The 21,101-nt window shown below is 46.9% G+C and overlaps 6 protein-coding genes across 7 annotated transcripts; 4 read left to right on the top strand and 2 right to left on the bottom strand.

Annotated features, from left to right (window-relative positions):
- Positions 1-621: 621 nt before the first annotated feature.
- On the top strand, positions 622-1,767 carry GL218_00206 (Orotidine 5'-phosphate decarboxylase; the record flags this gene model as incomplete). The annotated part of the gene is made up of 1 exon (XM_033576618.1): positions 622-1,767. The coding sequence occupies one exon, from the start codon at positions 622-624 to the stop codon at positions 1,765-1,767; it is 1,146 nt and encodes a 381-aa protein (XP_033441959.1).
- A 1,642-nt stretch (positions 1,768-3,409) lies between these two features.
- On the top strand, positions 3,410-5,841 carry GL218_00207 (uncharacterized protein; the record flags this gene model as incomplete). Its single annotated transcript, XM_033576619.1, has 3 exons — positions 3,410-3,547; positions 3,618-4,361; positions 4,414-5,841. The coding sequence occupies 3 exons, from the start codon at positions 3,410-3,412 to the stop codon at positions 5,839-5,841; spliced, it is 2,310 nt and encodes a 769-aa protein (XP_033442168.1).
- Positions 5,842-12,188: 6,347 nt separating this feature from the next.
- GL218_00209 (putative acetylxylan esterase A) lies at positions 12,189-13,119 on the top strand (the record flags this gene model as incomplete). 2 transcript variants are annotated; one of them, XM_033576621.1, is made up of 2 exons in its annotated part: positions 12,189-12,298; positions 12,348-13,119. In XM_033576621.1, 2 exons carry the CDS (start codon positions 12,189-12,191, stop codon positions 13,117-13,119), a joined length of 882 nt encoding a protein of 293 aa, XP_033442175.1. The 2 variants fall into 2 exon arrangements, with proteins under 2 accessions (XP_033442175.1, XP_033442176.1); XM_033576620.1 differs by lacking the exon at positions 12,189-12,298 and having other exon boundaries at positions 12,844-13,119.
- Positions 13,120-13,447: 328 nt separating this feature from the next.
- GL218_00210 (uncharacterized protein) lies at positions 13,448-15,274 on the bottom strand (the record flags this gene model as incomplete). The annotated part of the gene is made up of 3 exons (XM_033576622.1): positions 13,448-13,932; positions 14,087-14,975; positions 15,032-15,274. The coding sequence occupies 3 exons, from the start codon at positions 15,272-15,274 to the stop codon at positions 13,448-13,450; spliced, it is 1,617 nt and encodes a 538-aa protein (XP_033441866.1).
- Positions 15,275-16,489: 1,215 nt separating this feature from the next.
- GL218_00211 (Origin recognition complex subunit 5) lies at positions 16,490-18,024 on the top strand (the record flags this gene model as incomplete). The annotated part of the gene is made up of 2 exons (XM_033576623.1): positions 16,490-17,002; positions 17,077-18,024. The coding sequence occupies 2 exons, from the start codon at positions 16,490-16,492 to the stop codon at positions 18,022-18,024; spliced, it is 1,461 nt and encodes a 486-aa protein (XP_033441865.1).
- A 275-nt stretch (positions 18,025-18,299) lies between these two features.
- Positions 18,300-20,848, bottom strand: GL218_00212 (1,4-alpha-glucan-branching enzyme; the record flags this gene model as incomplete). The annotated part of the gene is made up of 8 exons (XM_033576624.1): positions 18,300-18,323; positions 18,390-19,020; positions 19,086-19,421; positions 19,480-20,171; positions 20,227-20,339; positions 20,399-20,498; positions 20,580-20,704; positions 20,773-20,848. 8 exons carry the CDS (start codon positions 20,846-20,848, stop codon positions 18,300-18,302), a joined length of 2,097 nt encoding a protein of 698 aa, XP_033441906.1.
- Positions 20,849-21,101: the final 253 nt, after the last annotated feature.

The raw sequence follows: 21,101 nt of genomic DNA on the forward strand, positions 1-21,101 counted from the left end.
TCTAGCCTCTCTAGCAAACAAGCGTACCAAAGGGAACCAATAGGCCCGAAGACCCCAGGTCCGTCAAAAATTCTGAGAGGAGAACAGCATATGCACGGGATTTGTCGGTCAGCCACCAGAGCACGAAGGCGGTCTACCGAGTAGAAGACGGCCTTTGCGTTTCTGCGTCTCCAGCTTTCAGGTATGATCGCTTTCTCCTCAATGGGAGAAATTTCCCTGTACCCGTCTTTACCTTGCCCTTATACATGCATACACATCACGGCATGATATTCATCTACTCTCTATATTAAGACATCTGGTCGCAGTATTTGTACAGCTTGGGCCTATTTCGCGGCCATCTCGTCTATTTTCTTTTTTAGATCTATCCCATCTCCCGTAGTAAATTGACATCATTTAGCTCCACTAAGTCCAGGGTTCTCACCCAACCGCCGATCGCCCCTCGATAGACGAAAGACCCTTTCGGCAGAGCCTGACCGGGTCAACGTGTTCGCCGGAACTCTACTAGCCCACAATTATTTGCGATCGCATCTTTCGACTATTTCGAGTTCCGTCTTTTGTAAAGAAGGGAGAAAGAAAACAAATTAGTTAACACGATATTACGATATCGATAATTGATTTGCTATGTGTGCAGCTTCGGACCGCCATCCCACGTTCAAGGCGAGCTTCGCCGAGAGAGCCAGCAATGCCTCCCACCCGCTACTCAACTACTTGTTCCGGCTCATGGAATTGAAGAAGTCGAATCTGTGTCTTAGTGCCGATGTTACCTCCGCTCGCGAACTTCTCACCCTAGCTGATCGAATTGGACCATCCATTGTCGTGCTCAAGACGCATTACGATCTCGTCGCCGGATGGGATTATCATCCGCAAACTGGCACCGGTCCTAAGTTAGGTGCTCTTGCGAGGAAGCATGGTTTCCTTATCTTCGAGGACAGGAAGTTTGGGGACATTGGCAGCACGGTCCAGTTACAGTACACCGCTGGAACCGCGCGGATCATCGATTGGGCACATATCGTAAACGTCAACATGATTCCCGGCAAGGCCGCTGTTACTGCGCTTCAACAAGCAGCCGCCCGGTGGCGTTCCCGTGTCAATTATGAAGTGAGGACATCGGTCTCTGTTGGAACCCCAGTCTCGGACGAGTTTGACGAAAATGGTAGTGAGGATGGACAACCTACAACTGCACTGTCGCCGTCAAAAGATCCCCCACCGTCGTCAAACTTCCGCACTGATCATAACGGTAGAAAAGGGAGTATCGTGTCCATTACTACCCTCACGCAATCATTCGAACCGGTAGACTCGCCGCGCTTTGGTAACTCTATCGCGGAAGGCGATGAGCTTGTATACGCAGGGATTGAGGAGCCCCCTTGGGAGCGAGGGCTCCTAATATTAGCACAGATGTCTAGCGAGGGAAATCTAATGACTAAGGAGTACACGCAGGCCTGTGTTGAAGCCGCGAGAGAACATAAGGACTTTGTGATGGGTTTCATTTCCCAGGAAACCCTTAACAGCGAAAACACGGATTCCTTCATCTCTATGACCCCAGGCTGCCAACTACCTCCTGAAGAAAACGAAGAAGACGGTGGCGTTGCGGGCGATGGGCTTGGCCAACAATATAACACACCCACGAAGCTTGTAGGACAGTGTGGTAGCGATATTGTTATCGTGGGGCGAGGTATTCTCAAGGCGGCATCTCCACAAGTGGAAGCTGAACGGTATCGAAGAAAGGCATGGAAAGCATATCTCGGCCGGATAGAACAGCGGGCGTGAAAGTAAAGAGATATTTCGCATCAGGCGGTTCTATATTAAGCATGGATGATACATTCGTCCCGGAGCCTGGAGTTCTTTCGGCTTTATACAAGATAGTTATCATTGTCATTCGGGGATCCCGGTCAACTGAAAAAATTGGAAAGGGCTATGTGAGAGAGAGTTAAGTCATACCAAATGATATTCAATTGTTTTCCATATTAATTAGCATATCACGGTGGGGGTTTTCTCTATGAGTGGCCATGTGAGTTGCCTATGTTAGATGAGTATATTTAGGATTCTTGAGATAAGAACTAGAATTAAATGCATCTCGCTGATCTATTTCCTCTTAGTTATATACTTTGCAAGATGAGATTATTCTAGATAATCGTGATTCCGTAGATATACCTAAGTTTATGATGATATATACATACCTATGAACATAAATATTGGCCAATGAATTTTACCATGCTAGCACTCGCTTTATACGCATCTTCGCGTTATTTGTCTATAATGCTTGTAAGTCGCGAAGAGGCGCAAGGGGCGGGTCTGGTGCGGTATGTGCCGTAACTTTCTTATAGCGTATATGACTTTGACCAACCAAGTTGCTCTAATGCGCATGGTAATTGATTAGCTCTAGTTCGTCCTAAGTCAGAAACTTCCGTGGAAGCCTGTTGGCGATACTAGCGACGCAGGTGCTGGGGGCTACATATAATCCGTACATGCGTGTATCATATAGGTCTGGTAATAGGTCCCTACATTAGGCCTACCCTACCTTAATTTTTCTAAGTTAGTGTACTAAAATGTAATAAAAGTAACCTGCCCAGGTGATCTTAGCACTCTTTAGTACTCGCGGATGATTAAACATCCTCGTTACATAAGCACGGGAACAACGGCCTTAGCGGGGAAAAGCCACCTCCGGAAGACAGAGAAACGTTGTTCTTTTGAATATGATTGGTTTATAGTGCTATACCATTCCTAAACTGGTATAAACTGGATGTTTATTAAGTTTTGATCTGCTGATAATAACTGGGATACTTTTTTTGTTAGTTGGCAACTTCCGGGAGTTGCTGATGTAGGATGTAGGTAACTAATGTACTAAGTACCTAGGTAGTTAACCTGAAATAGATAACGTAAGTATGCGGATGTATATAGAGTTTGTTTCAATGTCACGGTATAGAGGTTGCTACCTCTTCAAGGAAGGAACGTCGGTCGGGGTTTTCCACGTTTCTTATTGCAGACCACACACACAGGACACACACACACATGGACATGCACACCTTGTAAGAGCGGGGGCTACAATTGATTTTATGCTAGTAGGCTAGGTACCATAAACGTAAGATTATACATAGCTTAATGTAGGCAGGTACATGGGCAAGTAAGCATTGTAAGGAGCAAATCCTCTGTGCCGCTCTATTGTCTCTTTTACATATGAACCTAGCCCTCTAGGTACTTAGCCGTCCATACAATACCTACATACATACCTACCTTACATACCTACATACGATTCACACCGCGCAATCCCCGTGGGCACTTGGGAGCAGAACCAAACTTTCCGTCCACATCTACCTACATACTATTCAATTTCCCCTCAACCCACAATCGTGTGTCGGGTCACATCGTTACATACAACAAACCCTTCGAATTTATCCATATTCTTATCGCCATGTCTGCCGCTGAAGTGGCTGAAAGCGTCGTCCAGATGGACTCAAAATCAAATCAAGAACTTCATGGCAAAGCGCCACCTCGCAAACGAAGGCGGATTGTCATCAGCTGCACCGAATGTCATCGGAGGAAACAGAAGGTGATAAACGACCACCCCCCCTGCCAGCCCAACAACACAACACGCCCTTACCTATTAACGCCGTTTTTAGTGCGATCGGAAGATGCCATGTACGAATTGCGTATCGCGGAACAAGGCAACTGTCTGTCGGTACGAGACCGGGACACCAAATACAAAGTCCGATCGAAAAGGACTGTCTCAAAATGGCCACGACCGCCCATCCGATCCGCTCGAGAGTATATCGGTACCCGTCAAGACCGCAGACTTCGGTTACTCCTCTAATAGCGTATCGACCCTTGGGATATTGCGCAAGATCGAAAGTAATGGGGAGCCACTAGCAGGAATGCCATCTGAGAGATTTGAAGGTGATAATTATGGCATGCGCGAACGATATAAGACGTTGATTCGCCTACTACCGGCCAGGACCTACGTCGAAAAGTTGGCGGCCATCTACTTCAGAGATATCAATTGGCAGTACTTTAGTATTGATGAACCCGTCTTTCACCAGTTGATAGAGAGATGGTATAGTGTACCGTTCAACGTCTTATCAACGGCAGGTCTGCAAGCTTTGGATCCAATCCTAAGAGCCTTTCCGGCTCTCGTATTCCAAATGCTAGCCTCATCTCTCCTATACCTTCCCGAGGGTATGGAAGAAACATTTGAGGCGTTAAAATATACCAGCAACATGACGTTCGACGATTTAGCATTTGACTATAGTGAGTCGGGTATATCTATCTTAGCACTCTTAGGCAAGCGTCAAATGTCTATCATGACGGTATTAGCCGGCTGGGTAAGGGCCGCTTTCCTCAAGTATACCGGCATGGTCACTGAAGCTGTAAGTTCTTAATTTCATACCAAGTCATCTTGCCATTCTAATGTCTTAATAGTGGCATCAAGTGGGGACCAGTATTCGAGATGCGCAAGAAATTGGCCTGCATCGGGATCAGATGGATCCTCAACCAAAGCCAGATGATACCACGGAAGAGGCTTTGGAAAAGATGTGGGATGCACAAAGTCGCCGGAGGGTCTGGATGACTTTACTCGGCTGGGATTTACATACTGGTGCCGTACTTGGTAGACCTACCAGCGTGGATTACCGCCTTATGAATCGGAGTCTTCCTATCGACTCGATTATTCCCAAGGATACGAGAAAGTCACCTATAATACTGCGTGGTGAGAATGATCCGCCTACGCCTTTGACGCGAGCGATATGGTCATGGGAGGTCATGCGGCCATTACGGGATATTCTAGACCTAGAGAAGGAAGGGCCATTTCCAAAGGATTTTTCCAGGGTCGAAAAGATCCACCGAGAGTTGCTAGAGCTTTATACCCGTACCCCACCACCCTTCCGCATGGAGAATCCGGATACGCGATTCGACAGCCTTCCAGAGTGCTGGTGGTTACCATTCGTTCGGCCGACTTTACCCCAGCTCATATCTTTCAACATTATGGCGCTACATCGTCCATATGTTTTTACACGGCCAACTAGCCGTTACGAGGCTCTTAAGGCAAGTCTAGACATGCTGGAAGCACAGAAGATTTACTTTGCTCTTCTGAAGCCGCAGCAACACAAGACTTTCACACTCTTTTTTGGTACATTCGATGCCATTATCATGATAGCGTCCATTTATATTTTATTTCCGAAGGAGCACCAGGCGATGTTGCCGGGGGCGCGGCAACATTTTGAATGGGCAATCGAACGCTTCGAGAAGATGGCTACTCGAAATCGACTTGCCCAGGCCGCCTTGAGTGTATTGCGTGCTATATACATCCGCTTCAAGAAGGCTGTAGGCTTTGGCCTGTCGGTTAAGACCACTAGCGAATCGGGCGGCAGCTCTACGAGCAGCGGGACCTCCAGTAGCTCTTCCGACATGCATACACCTAACTCTCTATCAGAGCCCTCGTCTCAAAACCCGAGTAGTGCGTCGAATGTCAGCGTCTCTGCAGCACTGCCGCCGGCAGGGGAGCGAGACGGCAGTATCAGCTCCGGTACTGGCTTAACGCCCCCCTCCGGGACGTCCGACAATATATTCGCAAGCGGGGATTGGACGTTACCAACTAATTTTGACTTTAGTGCGATCATGCCCATGTACCCCATGGGAGACATCGCATATAATGACTTGCAAGCCGTGCGGGGTGGCGATGGGCCGCCGACGACCTGGCCGGAAAGTTTCCCAGGGACGACAAGCAGTAGTAACATCGCACCTAGCCTAGCGGAAGGGCCCACGGGAGAGGAGCAAACAGCATGGCAATTCGGTGGTGAATTTGGTAACGACACGTTATGGAATATACTAAACCAATTTCCTACTTACTGACAACGAGCTGATTGATATGCGGCGTTGGGGATGATAAGATATAATACGACATGACGGAGACCCAGAACGAAGCTAGGCGTTTTTTGTATGCAGACGAAATGGTTCAGGGCTATGATATCCCCCCCAATCTTTGGTGATTCGAATAAGAGAAAAAAAATTGGAGTGTGCCAAATGATCATTAAGAGTATCCTAGAAGGGTCGCCTAGGCTCAAGCCGATCCCTTTATAATGTTGAAACTTTAAGTCCGAAATTTGGTGCCGGCCGATGGGTAGGTTGTTAAGGCCGATGGCGGCTTTAAGGGTCGCGCGTCCCATACATAAACGAGCGTGCTCTCCACCAAGATAGGTAACTCGTCAGGCAATAACAATAATTCGTCCAACAGGCTCTGCAGCCGGTAAGGGTGTAACCGCACCGAATGTCTCTGTCAGTTGGTTGTCAGCGTCTCGGGCTGGGCTAGGCTAGGTGATATATCACATAGATTGGCTGCGTGGTACGACCGGGTAATGCCTTTTGCCTTTGCTTTGGGAGCGGATGGACGGTGAGTTATGCTGCGTAGATGTAGATGTAGATGGACGTAGTATCGACGGGGAATTCGTGAAACGTATACGTGCTCATGATCATGTCATGATGGTGCCCCGAGGGCTCGTTGAGTCGAGTCGATTTGATTTGGTGTAGTATAGTAAGTAGCTGTGTATGTCGTGAGCACTATGTAGATGATGCCGAACGAGATATGGTCATCTTGTCTTGTCTTATCCTTCGTTTCGTCTCGTCGCGTCGCTACGACTTTCCTTGCGGGCTTTGGTCCAACTCGCCGCCATACATAGGTACGTACATGCTACTATAGTTATACCTAGTTAGTTGGTTAGTTATTACTAGACACAGACATACGAACACACAGACTGCCAACCTCCCTCCCCTCCCCTTCCTCCCCCCTTGCTGCCCTACCCGCCGCGCTAAGACAATTACCCGCATACGGAACCTAGGGGCGAACAGACGCGTATCGGGACCGATGGCGACGCCCCTATTCGATGGGCTTGGGCGGTGGGGGGTCCCACTGGTTAAGCTAGGGAGATACATAGTGGATCATGGGCGGGGGGCGGGAAGGCGGGTTTAGAGGTTGGTGTTGTACAAGGCTGGCTGGCTGGCGCTATCTGCGTCGGGGAATAACGCGTTGGCAGCTGAGCCGCGGACGTACAGCGGGAGAAGGCGGGTGTTCCGCCATGGGTGATATCTTCTAATGAGTGTAAGATGGGCACGTGTTGAGATCGGCTGGATCAGCTTAGGTAGCTTAGGGGAGAGAGGAGAGGGGGGGAGTGTTTGGGCGGAGTGGAATGGAAGGGAAGGGGATGGAGATGGGGATGGGGAGTGCTCTGCTTTTTATGCTGTGCTGGTAAATGTAAAGCCCGCGGAAGTCGGAGCGTGGAAACTCGTTGGCTCTGCGTAACGTCCAACTTACTCCTCTCGTGATGATGATTATCCTTTTTGGTTTCTCCATCGGCAGGTTGTTGTTTTTCTTTTACCAACAAGGGAGTAATAGCACGGTTTATACGTGTTAATATCGGGCTAGTTAGTTAGTTAATAGTTTGGTCTACTTATTTATAGTGGTGGCCTTCTCCACTGAGAGTTGGCTGTGGTACCTTTGCCAATGCCACTTGACTTTGTGTTTTCTTTTCTTTCTTCGTTCTATTTTCACTATCAATATTTTATTCTACTCTTCACGATCTATAATGAGTTACTCTTTGGAGCTATATTGAGTGCACATTTTCTATACTGTTAGGGATAGGTAAGAAAAAGTTAAACTATGGCAATAGTTAGGAGCCTTATGAGATTAGGTATGCTTAGGAAGTAGCTAATTTTTATTGCTCTTATTTGAAATAACTAACCACATATACATAGTTAGTTCAAGTAATAAATAGTATGGGTCGTGCATTTATACTACTATTATTACTCAATAGTTACACAGTCAACGTTCTGTACAACAGTTCAAAATGACAAAGCATCCAACAATTAGGGTTACCTTAAGCAGAGTCCATATTAGTAACATTTACGTATGATGTAGGTGGTAGCAGATAGAAAGTTAGTGCCCTATAAGTTACATCTACCTTGAAGGAATTACAAGTAAATGTTTGCAAAGTGCGCCTCGGGTACCAAGTTTGTTTACCTGACTTAATCTTTACAGTGAGGACGGTGACTCTAGACGTTTGAATAGTAGTAAAGTCATCACTTCGTATAAGTAAAGTGGTATATCCATCCTGTTAATCGGCAACCGGCTCTAGAGGTGCCAAACGAAGTAAAAGAGCTGCTTATGTCAATTCGCTTTCCTTCATAGATAGAGTCAGCAATGGATAATGGATATAAAGATTTCAACTAAGAAAACGATAAGCAAAAAGGATAAGGTGCATAGAGTGGAAGGTGGATATACTTAAGGTACCTTAATGAAACTAAATTAGGTGTGCCGACGGAAGCTTTAGTGTAAGTGGTACCTGATCATAGGGCTGCTAGCCTGCCGGAGATCTTAAGGCACATGAAAGACGTCAGGCCAATCATAGCAACCGAAGAGCCCACTATGTACCCCAGACCGTTCGGATCCCTGCAGGACGGCAGACAGGGAAACCACGAGCTAAAGATCCACTTTACTTTTGATGGCTTATACGTTTAGGTATCTTGAGCTTCATTATCTCTCTCGGAGCTTGTCCATGTTTGCAGCCTCATCTATCTTCACTTCATTTTCTTGTAGGGAATTTTGTGTTATGGCTTTTTATTAGTTATAGAATAAGACAAAGCTAGTGATTTTACCTAACAGAAATTGTATTTATCGTTTTAGTGTTGTTATCTTGAAAGCTTTCTAGTGTATCCTGTAGTAACTGTATTAGGTATGTAGGTTAGGTACCTACACATGACTAGTCGTGGTTGCCTCAGTACGAAATCCGCAAAGCACTAGTTGGAAATCGCGACTGCCTTCCGAATCACGATTACTTTTCCGGCTCGCAACTGCCTTTACGAAACGGCGATTCCTTCAACTTAAAAACATAACTGTTCCTTCTTTTCCTTTCGCCCTCCGTCGGTAGTTTTCTAATCTCTTCAACATTTTTCTACTATCGCAGTGAACATAGAGCTTTCACAACAACTTATACTAAGCATTCTAAGTCTCTGTATACCTAGCTTGTCGTAGGGTTTGGAAAATGGATCCTCCTGATACCCCCAAATACGACCCCGGAAAGCCGGGCAATCTCAGAGCTTTTGCGGCACGCTATCATGAGGCATGCCAGCATAATGCAAGTAATGAGCTCTTGATTAGGGTACGTTTTTAGCATCGCCGATCGCAAAACTAAATAGAGCGCTGCTGTTTACTAATTATTTACTACAAATATCTAGGAGCTCATTCAGTATAATGACAGCGTCGAGACGTATTTCCATCAGGAACTCAACGCTTTGGAAAAGAAAGCTACTGATCTGCAGCTGGACCTCAATAGCTCAGAGAGGACCCGAAGAGATCTCAAGCAGAGACTGGATGAGATAGAAACCAAATTGGGTTATGTTCCGGTATTTACATACTTATTTTTAGCTTAACTTCTTTCTTAAACAACAATCGACTAAACTCTCATTTTTAGGATCGCAACCTTTACATGGTTGTCCTTATTGATGGGGATGGACTAATTGTAAGTATTTTCTCCCATCTAACTCATAGCAATACACCAGTTAACACCCTTTCCCCTTCCAGTTCAAGGAGAACATCGTTAAGAAGGGTATCGAAGGCGGAAAGATGGCAGCCAACGAGTTACTCAAAGCTATAAATGAGCAGTTTAACAATGCTGGAGCTACTACAGTCACGGTTATTGTTAATATCTTTGCCAACGTTACCGGCCTGGCTAAAGCTATGAAGCGTGATGGCTGTGTTACTGACAGCAATGCCTTGCACAATTTCGTGATGGGCTTTAACCAGGCCAACGTATCTTCCACCTTCGTGGACGTTGGGTTTGGTAAGGAGTTAGCCGATGCAAAGATCCTAGGTATTCACCCTCAATTATACACTTGTTTTTTGCAGAGCAAGAACTTTTGTCTAACGTATCAGCAGATTCTCTTAGGTTTCACTTGAAAAATTTCAATTGCAAGAAAGCAATTTTGGGTATTTCTCATGATGCCGGTTATGCTCCGTTCTTAGCAAATATGGTTACAGATGACACTAAAGAACGTATGGCCCTTCTCGAGGGAACGAAGACTGTTGTGGAGCTTGTTGCTCTGGGTCTCCATATTTTCAATGTCCCAAGGCTTTTCCGCCATGAGAAGCTGGCGGCAAGGCCGCAAGAACCATCTCGGCAAGCCTCACCAGCACCCTCACCCCTTCCCTCTCATTCTAAGCTGGCTGGACTGCCTAAGGTATCCAACTCTGCCTCATGGGCAGCTATTGCTCGCACAGTGCCTAGCCCACCCCCTCAGATCAACCTGCCGATTGCCCCTAGGGCAACAGCCACTCTAACACGAAGGAGTAGGCCACCTATAGTGCCGTGGAACCCGGGACCCCGGGGACTGGACCCGCCTATCCATGTTGACCCAGCCGTGATAGAGAGTCTTAGAAAGAGAAAGGACTGTTCTAGGCTGTGTAACAACCACTTCCTTCGAGGTCCTTGTACTAGGGGTAACGAATGTAATTTCACGCATGACTATTCCCCTACGGATGAGGAGAAGAAAGCAATCGCCATCTTTGCCCGCTCAAACCGCTGCACTGCAGGACAGGAATGCAGAAATGCCGACTGTATCTACGGTCATCACGTAAGTCTTTTATGATGGTTAAATTACCATCTTATGTACTCTATGATTTCTTTCTGTTTAATAGTTTGAGAAACGCCATGGATAGTAGCTAACAGATACCTATAGTGTCCTTGCGTTAGCAATGGCATATGCCTGCACCCGAAATGTAAGTTCCGTCTGGATGAGCACCCCCCTGGAACTATTTTCAGAGGTCCCAGACCGAAGAATGATATCGAGACCCGTAGTGAGAGCTACAGTCACGACGAAGACGACGACGATGATAAAGAAGATGACTAGTAATCTTACGGCCCAAGGCCTTTTCTCTCCATCTGTTCTCTTCTGGTAGGAGGCTTTTTCGTTTATGAGCTGATACCCCCAAAACTGATATTATGAAGAAAAAAAAAAGAAAAAAAAGAGAAGAATTCTGTTAGTTCGATTCCAGGGGTCGGAAGCATTCAAAAGGATTGGAAAGGGACTACACGGGGAGAATGTGTTTAAGAACACTTTCATCAGTGTAGTTGATTTTGCAAGGAGAACGGATTTCATCCCAAGACCACTACCGGAAGGCCAACCACATACAAACGCATCGATGGTATTTGGTAATGCCGTTTCTTATGATAGTGGCCTTGGTTACGAGTTTAGTTTACGGCGCATACGCATGGCAGCACACACTATTTCGGATAGTGTTGGCCCGTGGATGCTGCCAATTTGGATGTCATCGCCGAGCATGAATCCATACTTGTTTAGGAATATGTAGAATTTGTCAGATACGAACCACAAATAAAATGTGCTAATGGCCACCAATATTTAAGTTACTTAATGAGTGTGCAATTTTGTTATCTCTGTAAGTGCCTAACCGAGAGAACCTGCTTGGTCTATCTGGTTAGTGGGTTTGGCTAAGACGAGTTGGCTTTCTTTTTCTTCCATTCTCTGCCGTATAATCCTTTCTAAGTCGCGGATAATGAACGTCTCCATAATTCCCATCTTCCTCAAAAATTATACAACAGAAATAAATAAATATACAAGGACTATGCCGAGCCTATATCAACTACATCACCAACGACGCGAAAACGTGGAGAAGCAACAAGCTCTTCTTCCTTGCGCTCCAATTACCAGTTCCACGGGAGAAAAGGGGGTAGCACCGTAGCCGCCACTTTAGCCGAGGAATAGGAGCGGCGATCGCAAAGCTTGTATAAACGGCAATTTTGCGTGGCGCTTGCCACGTTTTTTGATCTCCCGGTATTATATGCATGCATTTATTTTCCTCTTAGGGAAATTGCCTCTATCTACTTAATGGAGTTGTTATGTTACTTTACCCCGTTTCACCCCGTTTCCATCTGACGATAAATCTTCCCCCTATCATGACGGCGGTAGCGCATTGAAGATCAAGGGGTAATTGATTGGATGCGGGGAAGCGAACCGAGAAAAGCTTGTTGTTCGTGGCATTCGTCACGATGGGGGGATATGCCGGCTCTTATATATATTGCCCATTCACCATATGTCTTGGGGAGGAACGGGGTCATGCTAGTTTTTAGGTAGACCAGCCTTTCTTTTTGTTTTAAGCTTCTGCCTCTTGTCTCTTGGATTGATAAGAGACCATGTTATTTTCCGCACTCGTATCGACGGGCCTTATGGCCAGCACGGCCATGGCGGCCTCACTTACGCAGGTCTCGAACTACAACAACAACGCGACATCCAAAGCGCAGATGTAAGCATCTTCCTTTCCACTCCCCTCGCTATGGAATTGACCGATATAGGTATGTTTATAAGCCAGACAATGTAGTCGAGAACCCACCGCTAGTAGTTGTTATCCACTCGTGCCAGTCCTCGGCGCAGTCATACTTCCAGAACAGCGCAATTCCATGGCGCCAGGGTTCCGACAAGAAGGGATATATCACCGTATGGCCATCCTCTCCTAACAGCGGTACTTGCTGGGATGTATCGTCTAAGCAGTCCCTGAGCCATCTTGGTGGTGGTGACTCCCAAGCCATCGCGAACATGATCTTGTACGCTATCTCCGAGTACAAGGTTGACCCCGAACGGGTCTACGTCACCGGCGGCAGCAGCGGTGCTATGATGTCCAATGTACTTGCTGCCACGTACCCGGAGCTGATCAAGGCTGTTTCCCTGTACAGTGGCGTGGCTGCGGGATGCTTTGTCAGCTCATCCGGCGGTGTCGACCAATGGAACAACAGCTGCAGCGGTGGACAATCGCGAGCTACTCCCGAGAAGTGGAAGCAGGTAGTGCTAGACATGTACCCCGGATACGAAGGGCCGAGGCCCAAGATGCAGATCTGGCACGGTAGCGCCGACGGCACATTGGCGCCGCAGAACTATCAGGAAGAGATCAAGCAGTGGACTGCTGTCTTCAACGTGAGCCAGGACCCTACGGAATCCGTGCAAAACTCCCCTAAGCAGGGATACACGACGAACAACTTCGGCGACTCTGTCCAGGGCATCTACGCACAAGGCGTAGGCCACAGCGTGCCGTCCAATCTGACAGCTAGTGAGATATGGTTCGGGTTGTGATGTGGCGGGATACCAAGCGCTATGACTGCCGATGTTAGCATGTACCTATGTGAAGTGAGACGGTGCTTTGGTTGTACATACATACAAATGAAGTTTGTCGATTAAAATTGAAGGGGGCGTTTTTAATACGCTTCCAACATAATATGTCGTTTTGCCTATATCGTAGTTCCTCCTTTTCATTTAGCTCCTATGAAATGAACTGTAATATCTTTTCCAATCTGGGTTTGTAGCTTTGATATCTTCTCTCTATTGTTAAATCCTGTGTCTTATAGAAATAGGACTAAAACTAATGCTTTTATTCCGGTAGCATGAAAGGAATCGAGACCAACTATGATGGATTGGACAAGACTTCTGCAATCGAACTAGATAGTTCAGGGTACGGGTCTAAATATTTGGGTATATTAGTGTTGGAATTGTTTGACATTGGAGTGGGCGTTTTAATCATCCACTCGCCCTGGGAAATGTCGATTTCGGAGCCCTGGTTATCGAATAGCCTGAGATCGGTTATTAACCTAGGATCTCGGTCTTGTTCATATCGATCCATCTCGGCGGGGGTCCAATTTCGAGTATTGATGATTAACCGCGCGATTTCGACTCTATCCTCTGTCTTGAGAACCATCTGAGGGACACATAGCAGATGCGCCCATTCTTCACCAACGGATTCGCATATATGCCCAATTTCTCTGTTTGCAATACCATCCACCCACCACACGTCTTGAGTTAATTTAGAGAAAGCCAGATAATGAGCCAAGAGGACCAAGGCCCGAGGTCGATGCTCCTTAGCAAGCGGAATAAACGCCTTTGGGACAAATGCTATTAAGATCCAAAGTTAGTATATAATGGTTTAATAACTTGTAGGGTTATGAGTTTTATTTAAGCTGTTCTTGAGCCATTCTAAGGCGGGGATTGTTACGAAATAATAGAGATAGAGTTGACTCCTTGAACAATGTTGAACTTGGATACGTACTGAGGAAGGTGACGATGCGAAGATCGAGGATAGGACTGAAACCATGCTCTTTGACCTCTTGATAAAGCGAGCCAAGGCATTTGAGCATATCATAATATGTTTGCTGATGCTCATCGTCGGTATCACCAGGCTTAATAGAGGCTACCATGAATAGTAAGTTGTTCGGTATGTACGTGGCCGCCTTCTCCAGGTCTACCGGTGGTCGGTAGAATAGCATTGCCATCCCTGACTCTTGGAGGACTCGTGGCGTGACGATCTCAAAGATGAGGCTAATTCCTCGCCAGACATGCATCCAATCCACCACGTACAGCGGCTTTGCATCCGGGTCCCGGAACGGCTGACTACTTACAGCCACCATCAGGAGCGAGCATGCTATTAGAGCAGGAAAGTCACGTGGATTTGCTGCCTCGATAGCATTCCGGTAACCCTGGAAGGCTCTGTAGCAATAAGCTGCTGTGCGTTGAGCCGGAACAGGTTGGTTCATTGATTGGAGATGTAGTGACGAAACTGCCATCAAACAGTCCATGAGAAAAGGAGACTGAAAAGCGTGCTGGACAACTTTCACCTGCAGCACATGATCGACTGCTGGAGAACGACCGGTTTGGATTGAGAAGAACTGATACCCTCGGCTAGTATAGAACCACAGCATTTTCATATCTAAGGCATCAGTCATCTCGCGTGGCCGAAATAGAGGCTCGGAAATAACTATAGTGCTGGGATCGGTATTAAAAGATGGCTGAGGTGAAGATATAGGAGAAGAAGAGTTAGAGATGGGAGTAGTTCTAGAGACTAGGGTTGTAGATAAAGCTGCCGAAGCCGAGGTGGCTGGATATATGCATTTCTCCTTTCGAAGCCTACATGCTTTACATGTTGGCCTCGTCTCGTCGCACTTGGACCACGCATTAGTGTTTTAAAACTTTTATTTTATATGCGGTACTCTGTTACCTTTACTTTACGCTTTTTGCATTGTTGACATCCGGCTCGAGATTTTTTGTGAGGCCGTTTTGAATGGTAAGGTCTATCAGAGTCTGGACTATCCCCTGAGGGCTTACCATTAGAGGAATCGGTCTCAGGCGGAGAGGCGAGATGCGTAATGCTGCTATCGTCGACGGCGAAGTTTATATCTAACTCGGCGTTTAGGCAGACATCAATATCTGGAGATTCAACTTCTGCTCCTGCTCCGTCCATTTTCGTCGAATCAATCGGGCTGCACTAAATCAGCTTGGCATCATTGTTAAATGGCTAATAAGCGCCTCTTTTTTTCTATTATTATAAGTGTAACCGGATTTGTATTGTGGAAACACTTTATTCTTCAAGCTTGCAGGAATTATGTAGGGGGGGGATGTACTCGGGAAAAAGCAATGAAATATGTATGGAGGACTTACAAAGGTTGACGGAGAAAACTCGTGTAATTAAATGGTCTTTAAATGCAACTTATCCCCTATCACTTTCCTTACTTTAGTTGCTCTAGTTTCCCGATGTTACCTAGTTTGGTGTGGCAGTGGCTGCTGCTTATTGCTGACACTGACGTATACATATATTCTATGAGGTAGGTAGGTACCTACATGCTCAGGTCTGACAGAGCCCCACTAACATGCTCGTGCTATAGCCTTTGATGTATTGCTATTCCCGCCAATAATTATGAGTATTAGCATATTAAGCCATGCGATGAAGTGGGAGGTCAGCCGCACTCTTACCTAGGTATTACCTCGTATTTTAATACCCATTATGATTCTTCAAACAGAGCTGACAGGAAATGATGAATCAAGTTTGAACCAAACGGAATGCCCTTGATAACGCACGGATGAAGTTGAGTTACACATACCTATATACCCATATACATGCACGGCATCTTCAGTCTTAGTAAGTTTTAATTATGATAGAAGGGAAGATGCAGCGTGCATGTTATCTTGTACGCATCTATATATGCATGATTACCGGTATCTCGCTGGTATCTTGTCGGGATCTTGTATGGCTTATATTAAGCACGTATCGTACGGCAATATATTCTTATTAAAGCTTACCTAGCTTGTACGTACACACCTAAGATATATATTTAAAATGAAGGGAACTAAAGTCGTCGGAAATGATCAAAGGGATAAACTTGTAAGACTTTATGTTATATAATCCCGTTTTGTCAGGCCATTAAGGATGCTGACTTATACATTCTATCCCGACACGCTAAACTCAACAAATATTCCCTACCTCAAAATACCCGATAATTGTATATCTTTTATTTCTTCTTTTTGCATATATCACTTAACATACGGACATAATTCGAGATACTAGACCGCACCTCTCAAGATAATAAACTACCTACCTCATGTAGCTCTACCCGCAAGCATTGCCTTCCACCGACGTGAGATAGCCCATCCTGCGCGTCCACGAAGCCTAAACCAAACTATGGCCAACATCTTCGAGCTCCCAGACGACCTCCTTGCCTCCCTCATCGAGAGCTTCCCCTGCCGCGACGCCCAGATCAGAGCTCTAGCAACATTACTCTACCCCCGAGCCGCACCATGCCGTAACCTTATCATCCACGGCACGGAAGCAACAGGCAAGAGCGCCGTCACCTCGCATCTGCTCGAAGCGTTATCTTCGGCATCTTCCCGCGACGACGATGACGACGCGCCTCTGTTCAACCACGCTATCGTGAAGTCCGTTGAATGCGTCACAGCGCGACATCTATACGAACGGGTTGTCGGGGCGGTGGGTGATGCCCTGCAGTGGGAGGGGAGGGCGACGGTTGGACGCTGTGAGACTGTTGCTGCGTTGACGGTCGAGCTTACCAAGATGCTGAAGTACGACCAGCCCCAAGAGAGAGACTCGAGGTTCGTGCTGGTATTCGATGGCATCGATCGCCAGAGAGAGGCGCCGCCAACCCTGTTACCAGCTCTAGCCAGACTCTCCGAAATTGTACGTCACCCCTTATATCTACTCACGTACACATCTATATATATACCTAGACTCCAAGCTGACACCCTCACAAGATCCCCAACTTAACAACCATATTCATCCTCACCGCCCCCTCTCCATCCCTCCTCCGCGTCTCCTCCGTCCCGCAGCTCTACTTCCCCCCCTACACGAAATCCGAATACATAACAATCCTCTCGCGCCCGCCATACCTCCCCCCGTCCCTTCCAAACACCACGCCCCAAGAAACAACCGACCTCTGGGCGCGCTTCACAGCCGCCGTCCACGACGCGCTAGCAAAACCCGCATCGCGCTCTCTCCCCGGCCTCGCACGCACCTGCGCCGCGTTATGGCCTCGATTTACCGCCCCAGTCGCCGCAGGCACACACCGCGCCCGCGAATTCACAAAGCTGCTCGTCGCCGCGCGAGCCTACTTCCAAGACGAAGCTGTCCTTGAGCCCGGCATCACGCTTGCCAAGGGACCAATTTCCACCGCTACGAAGACCGGAGAGAAGGAAGCGAGAAGTAGTAGCAAAGACCTAGCGGCTCTGCTCCCACCCACAGCCCGGCTCTTGCTAATTGCCGCCTACCTCGCCTCGCACAACGCGCCCCGCCACGACCAGACCATCTTCAGCACTTGGCACTCTGGACGGCGGCGTCGGGGCGGGGGTGGTATCGCGCACCACATTACGAAGAAAGCCAAGCACAGGAAGATCGCGCGCAAGCTATTAGGTCCTAGTGCTTTTGTGTTAGAGCGCATGGTTGCTATCTACGCTGCGACACGGCAGGAGTGGGTTAATGATAATGATGATGGGGCAGAAAACCAACCTACTGTTGACGGGGACGTCGGTATGGCGATTGCGACACTGGCTAGCTTGCGCCTGCTTATCCGTGTCGGAGGAGCGGGCGGCGCAGGGGATACGATGGATCGTGGAGGGAAATGGAGAGTAGGTGTTGGGTGGGAAGTTGTGCGAGGCGTTGGGCGGAGTATGGGGGTTGAGGTTGAGGAATGGCTTGTCGAGTAAAAAGAAATGAAGCACGAGAGAGATCCAATGCTTAACCAAGTTGGGATACTACACACATTACGATACCCTTTTGTTATATACATCGTTGTAGCTATTCCAAAACAATAGTAGTTTTGATCTACATGGCTGTGATCTATCAATCATGAATATAAAATGTCCTCGACATATCGTCTCAATATCTTCGTAATCAGCCTATACTTCCGCTAAAATTGCTGCTTCGCTTCGCTTTTTCACAATCAAACATACTGAATCCTAGCTGTTAGATTCATTTTTGTTCAAGAACTTTCAAGGGCCAGGACCTATTATATTAATTAGCTTCCATCATATCTTCATTCAGGTGATTTTCATCTAGTTAAAAGGCTTACCAAGGCAGTACGGCTGGGAATATATATATGAGTCCAGTTTCCGCGGCCATTCCACTCCATCGGAGTAGTGAAGAACCGGGCCTTGTGATCGTTGCGCTCGAAACCGCCGACTTCCTTCGTATCCGTGTCGAGCACAATCTTGTACGTGCCCGGAACATCTATGCCGATTCTATAGTCGGCAAAGCTCTGGGTGGGGTGGAAGTTAAAGATAAAGACGCAACCGCCGCGTTCAAATACGATAACCTTGTCGCTCTCGTTCTTAAGGCTGATGTACGCTTGCGGTGCATGTAGCCAGCCATAGTGGGCTTCAGTCAAGTTCATCTGGCGGTCAAACTCGTTCAAGTCCTGATAACGAAGGAGATTGTCTTCGGTCAGATTAAGCTGGCGCCTCGCATACCAGAACGAGTTCTGATTGCCCTCACGTGGGAAGTCAAGCCATTCTGGGTGACCGAATTCGTTACCCTCGAAATTAAGATAACCCTCGCCACCCAACCCGTGTGTCAGCAGTCTGATCATCTTATGCAGTGCCATACCTCGAGATATGACGGGGGTTAGAGGTGAAAGCTTTGACATGTTAGTGTACAGTTCTGCGTCGCACAGGTGCATGAGTAAGGTCTTGTCGCCCACGAGACTAGAATCGATAGGGGTCAGTTTATCATTTCTTGTTAAGGGATATATATTACCAGTAATACGTACGCTTGATCATGGCTCTCACAATAAGCAATGGTCTTCTCGCCGTGCCGCCTGTTAGTGAGAGTCCAGCAGATGCCGGATATGTCCCAGTCTTCGTCTTTCTTCTCCTTTAGAATCTTAATCCACATATCTGGAATAGCCATCGCTAATCGATAGTCGAATCCAACGCCGCCGAGTGACAACGGTAAGCAGAGAGCTGGCATACCGGAGACATCTTCTGCAACAGAAATAGTCTCGGGGTAGAGGTCGTGAAGCATCTCATTAGCGATCATTAGATAGACGACAGCTTCTTCGTCAACGTCTGGCCCAAAATACTCATGATACCCGCCGGAGAACCCACTATAAATCAACTATCAGCACAAAGTCGCTCGTATAATCACATCAAGTGCAATCTTACGTTCCAATACCGTGATGATGATATAACATGCTGGTGACACCATCAAAGCGGAAGCCGTCGAACTGGTACTCGTCCATCCAAAATCTCAGATTACTGAGCAGAAATCTCAAGACCTCATGGCTACCATAATTGAAAAGCCTCGAATCCCACAGCTCATGTCTACCCCTTCCACCCTCGTGGAAGTATAGGTGATCTGAACCATCAAATTCGTTCAGGCCATCAAGTACATTCTTCGAGGCGTGGCTGTGCACAACGTCGAGGAGGACCACCAAACCCAGACCGTGGGCGGTATCGATTAGTTCTTTGAGATCCTCGGGCGTGCCATACCGGCTGCTCGCAGCGAAGAAGTTGTTTACCTGATATCCAAAGCTAGCATAATAGGCATGTTCCATGATAGCCATGAGTTGGATGACGTTGTACCCTAGGCCTTTTATTCTTGGCAACATACTTTTGGTAAATTCCTTGTATGTTGTGACTCGCTGCTCGGGCGAGGAGATACCCACGTGCGCTTCATAGACACGAGCACTTGCTGGCTTCTTCGGCCTCGTATTTTTAAATACGTACTTCTCAGACTCGGGAGGATTCCAGAAGCGGGCATCGTAGGCAGGTGAGACGGAGAGATCCTGGGTAACATATTTAATCCAAGCTGGTAGTCGGTCAATTCGCTCGTGGGATGGTGTCGTCATGGAAATCTATCGTCTAGCTTTAGTAAATGTAGAGCTTAACAGTCTGAATAAAGCTGTATACCTTTATCTTAGACTTGTGAGGGATAGCTGGTTGTCCGTTTACTGCCGGTACAATAATTTCCCATACTCCAAAGTCATTCTTCTTCATAGGGTGAGAGCCTCTGTTCCATCCATCTAATTGTATCAAGTCAGTGCGACAGTTTAGGATATAGCCTAGTAGGACTGGCGCTCACTAAAGTCTCCAATCAAGAAAGCTTCAATAGCGTTCGGTGCCCACTCTCGATATATAACATTGTTATCCTTATCAACATTGAGGCCGAAGATCTCGGTACCCTAAGTTTGAGAGAGATGTATGTGTTAGTCTCGAATCTTGAAAGCGGGTTGGTGCCCAATATGATAATAGTAAAAACTAACTTGGGAGAACTTCTTAAGCCCACCCTCTGTGTCGTCAATCTTTTTGATCCAATCTTGAGCTTTGGTATATCTTCGCTTTAGAGTGTCCTGGAAAGGTGATAACCAAGGATCCAACTGAACGACACCTATAAACTATACTGTTAACTGACAACTCTAAAAGTGACATAATAGTATGATTAAAAAGAAGTCGCACCTGTGCCGTCATTGGGTATTCCTGGGGCAGCTCCAGAAGCAAGGCTATTTGCTGAATTGTCGGCTACGGCAGTCATCTTGTTAACCGTTACTCTTGATTTTGAGAAACGGAAAGGAAGAAGACGTTTGAAGTTGAAGAGTTGTAAAGCGCAAGAAGGCATGGAATTGAATTAGAAAGGCCCGTTAGTTAAGGTTAGCTTGAGACCAAGCTACCCCACTAAACAAGCTATGTACCTCCTATGATGAAAACAAGCTATGATGAAAGGGAGCTAACTATGCTCGATAAGAACAAGTATAGGAAGTTGTGCCTGTTTCTTTTTACGATTGTTG

The sequence above is a fragment of the Daldinia childiae genome, assembly GCF_008694065.1.
Source record: "Daldinia childiae strain JS-1345 chromosome Unknown Scaffold1, whole genome shotgun sequence".
Classification (NCBI taxonomy): Eukaryota; Fungi; Ascomycota; class Sordariomycetes; order Xylariales; family Hypoxylaceae; genus Daldinia; species Daldinia childiae.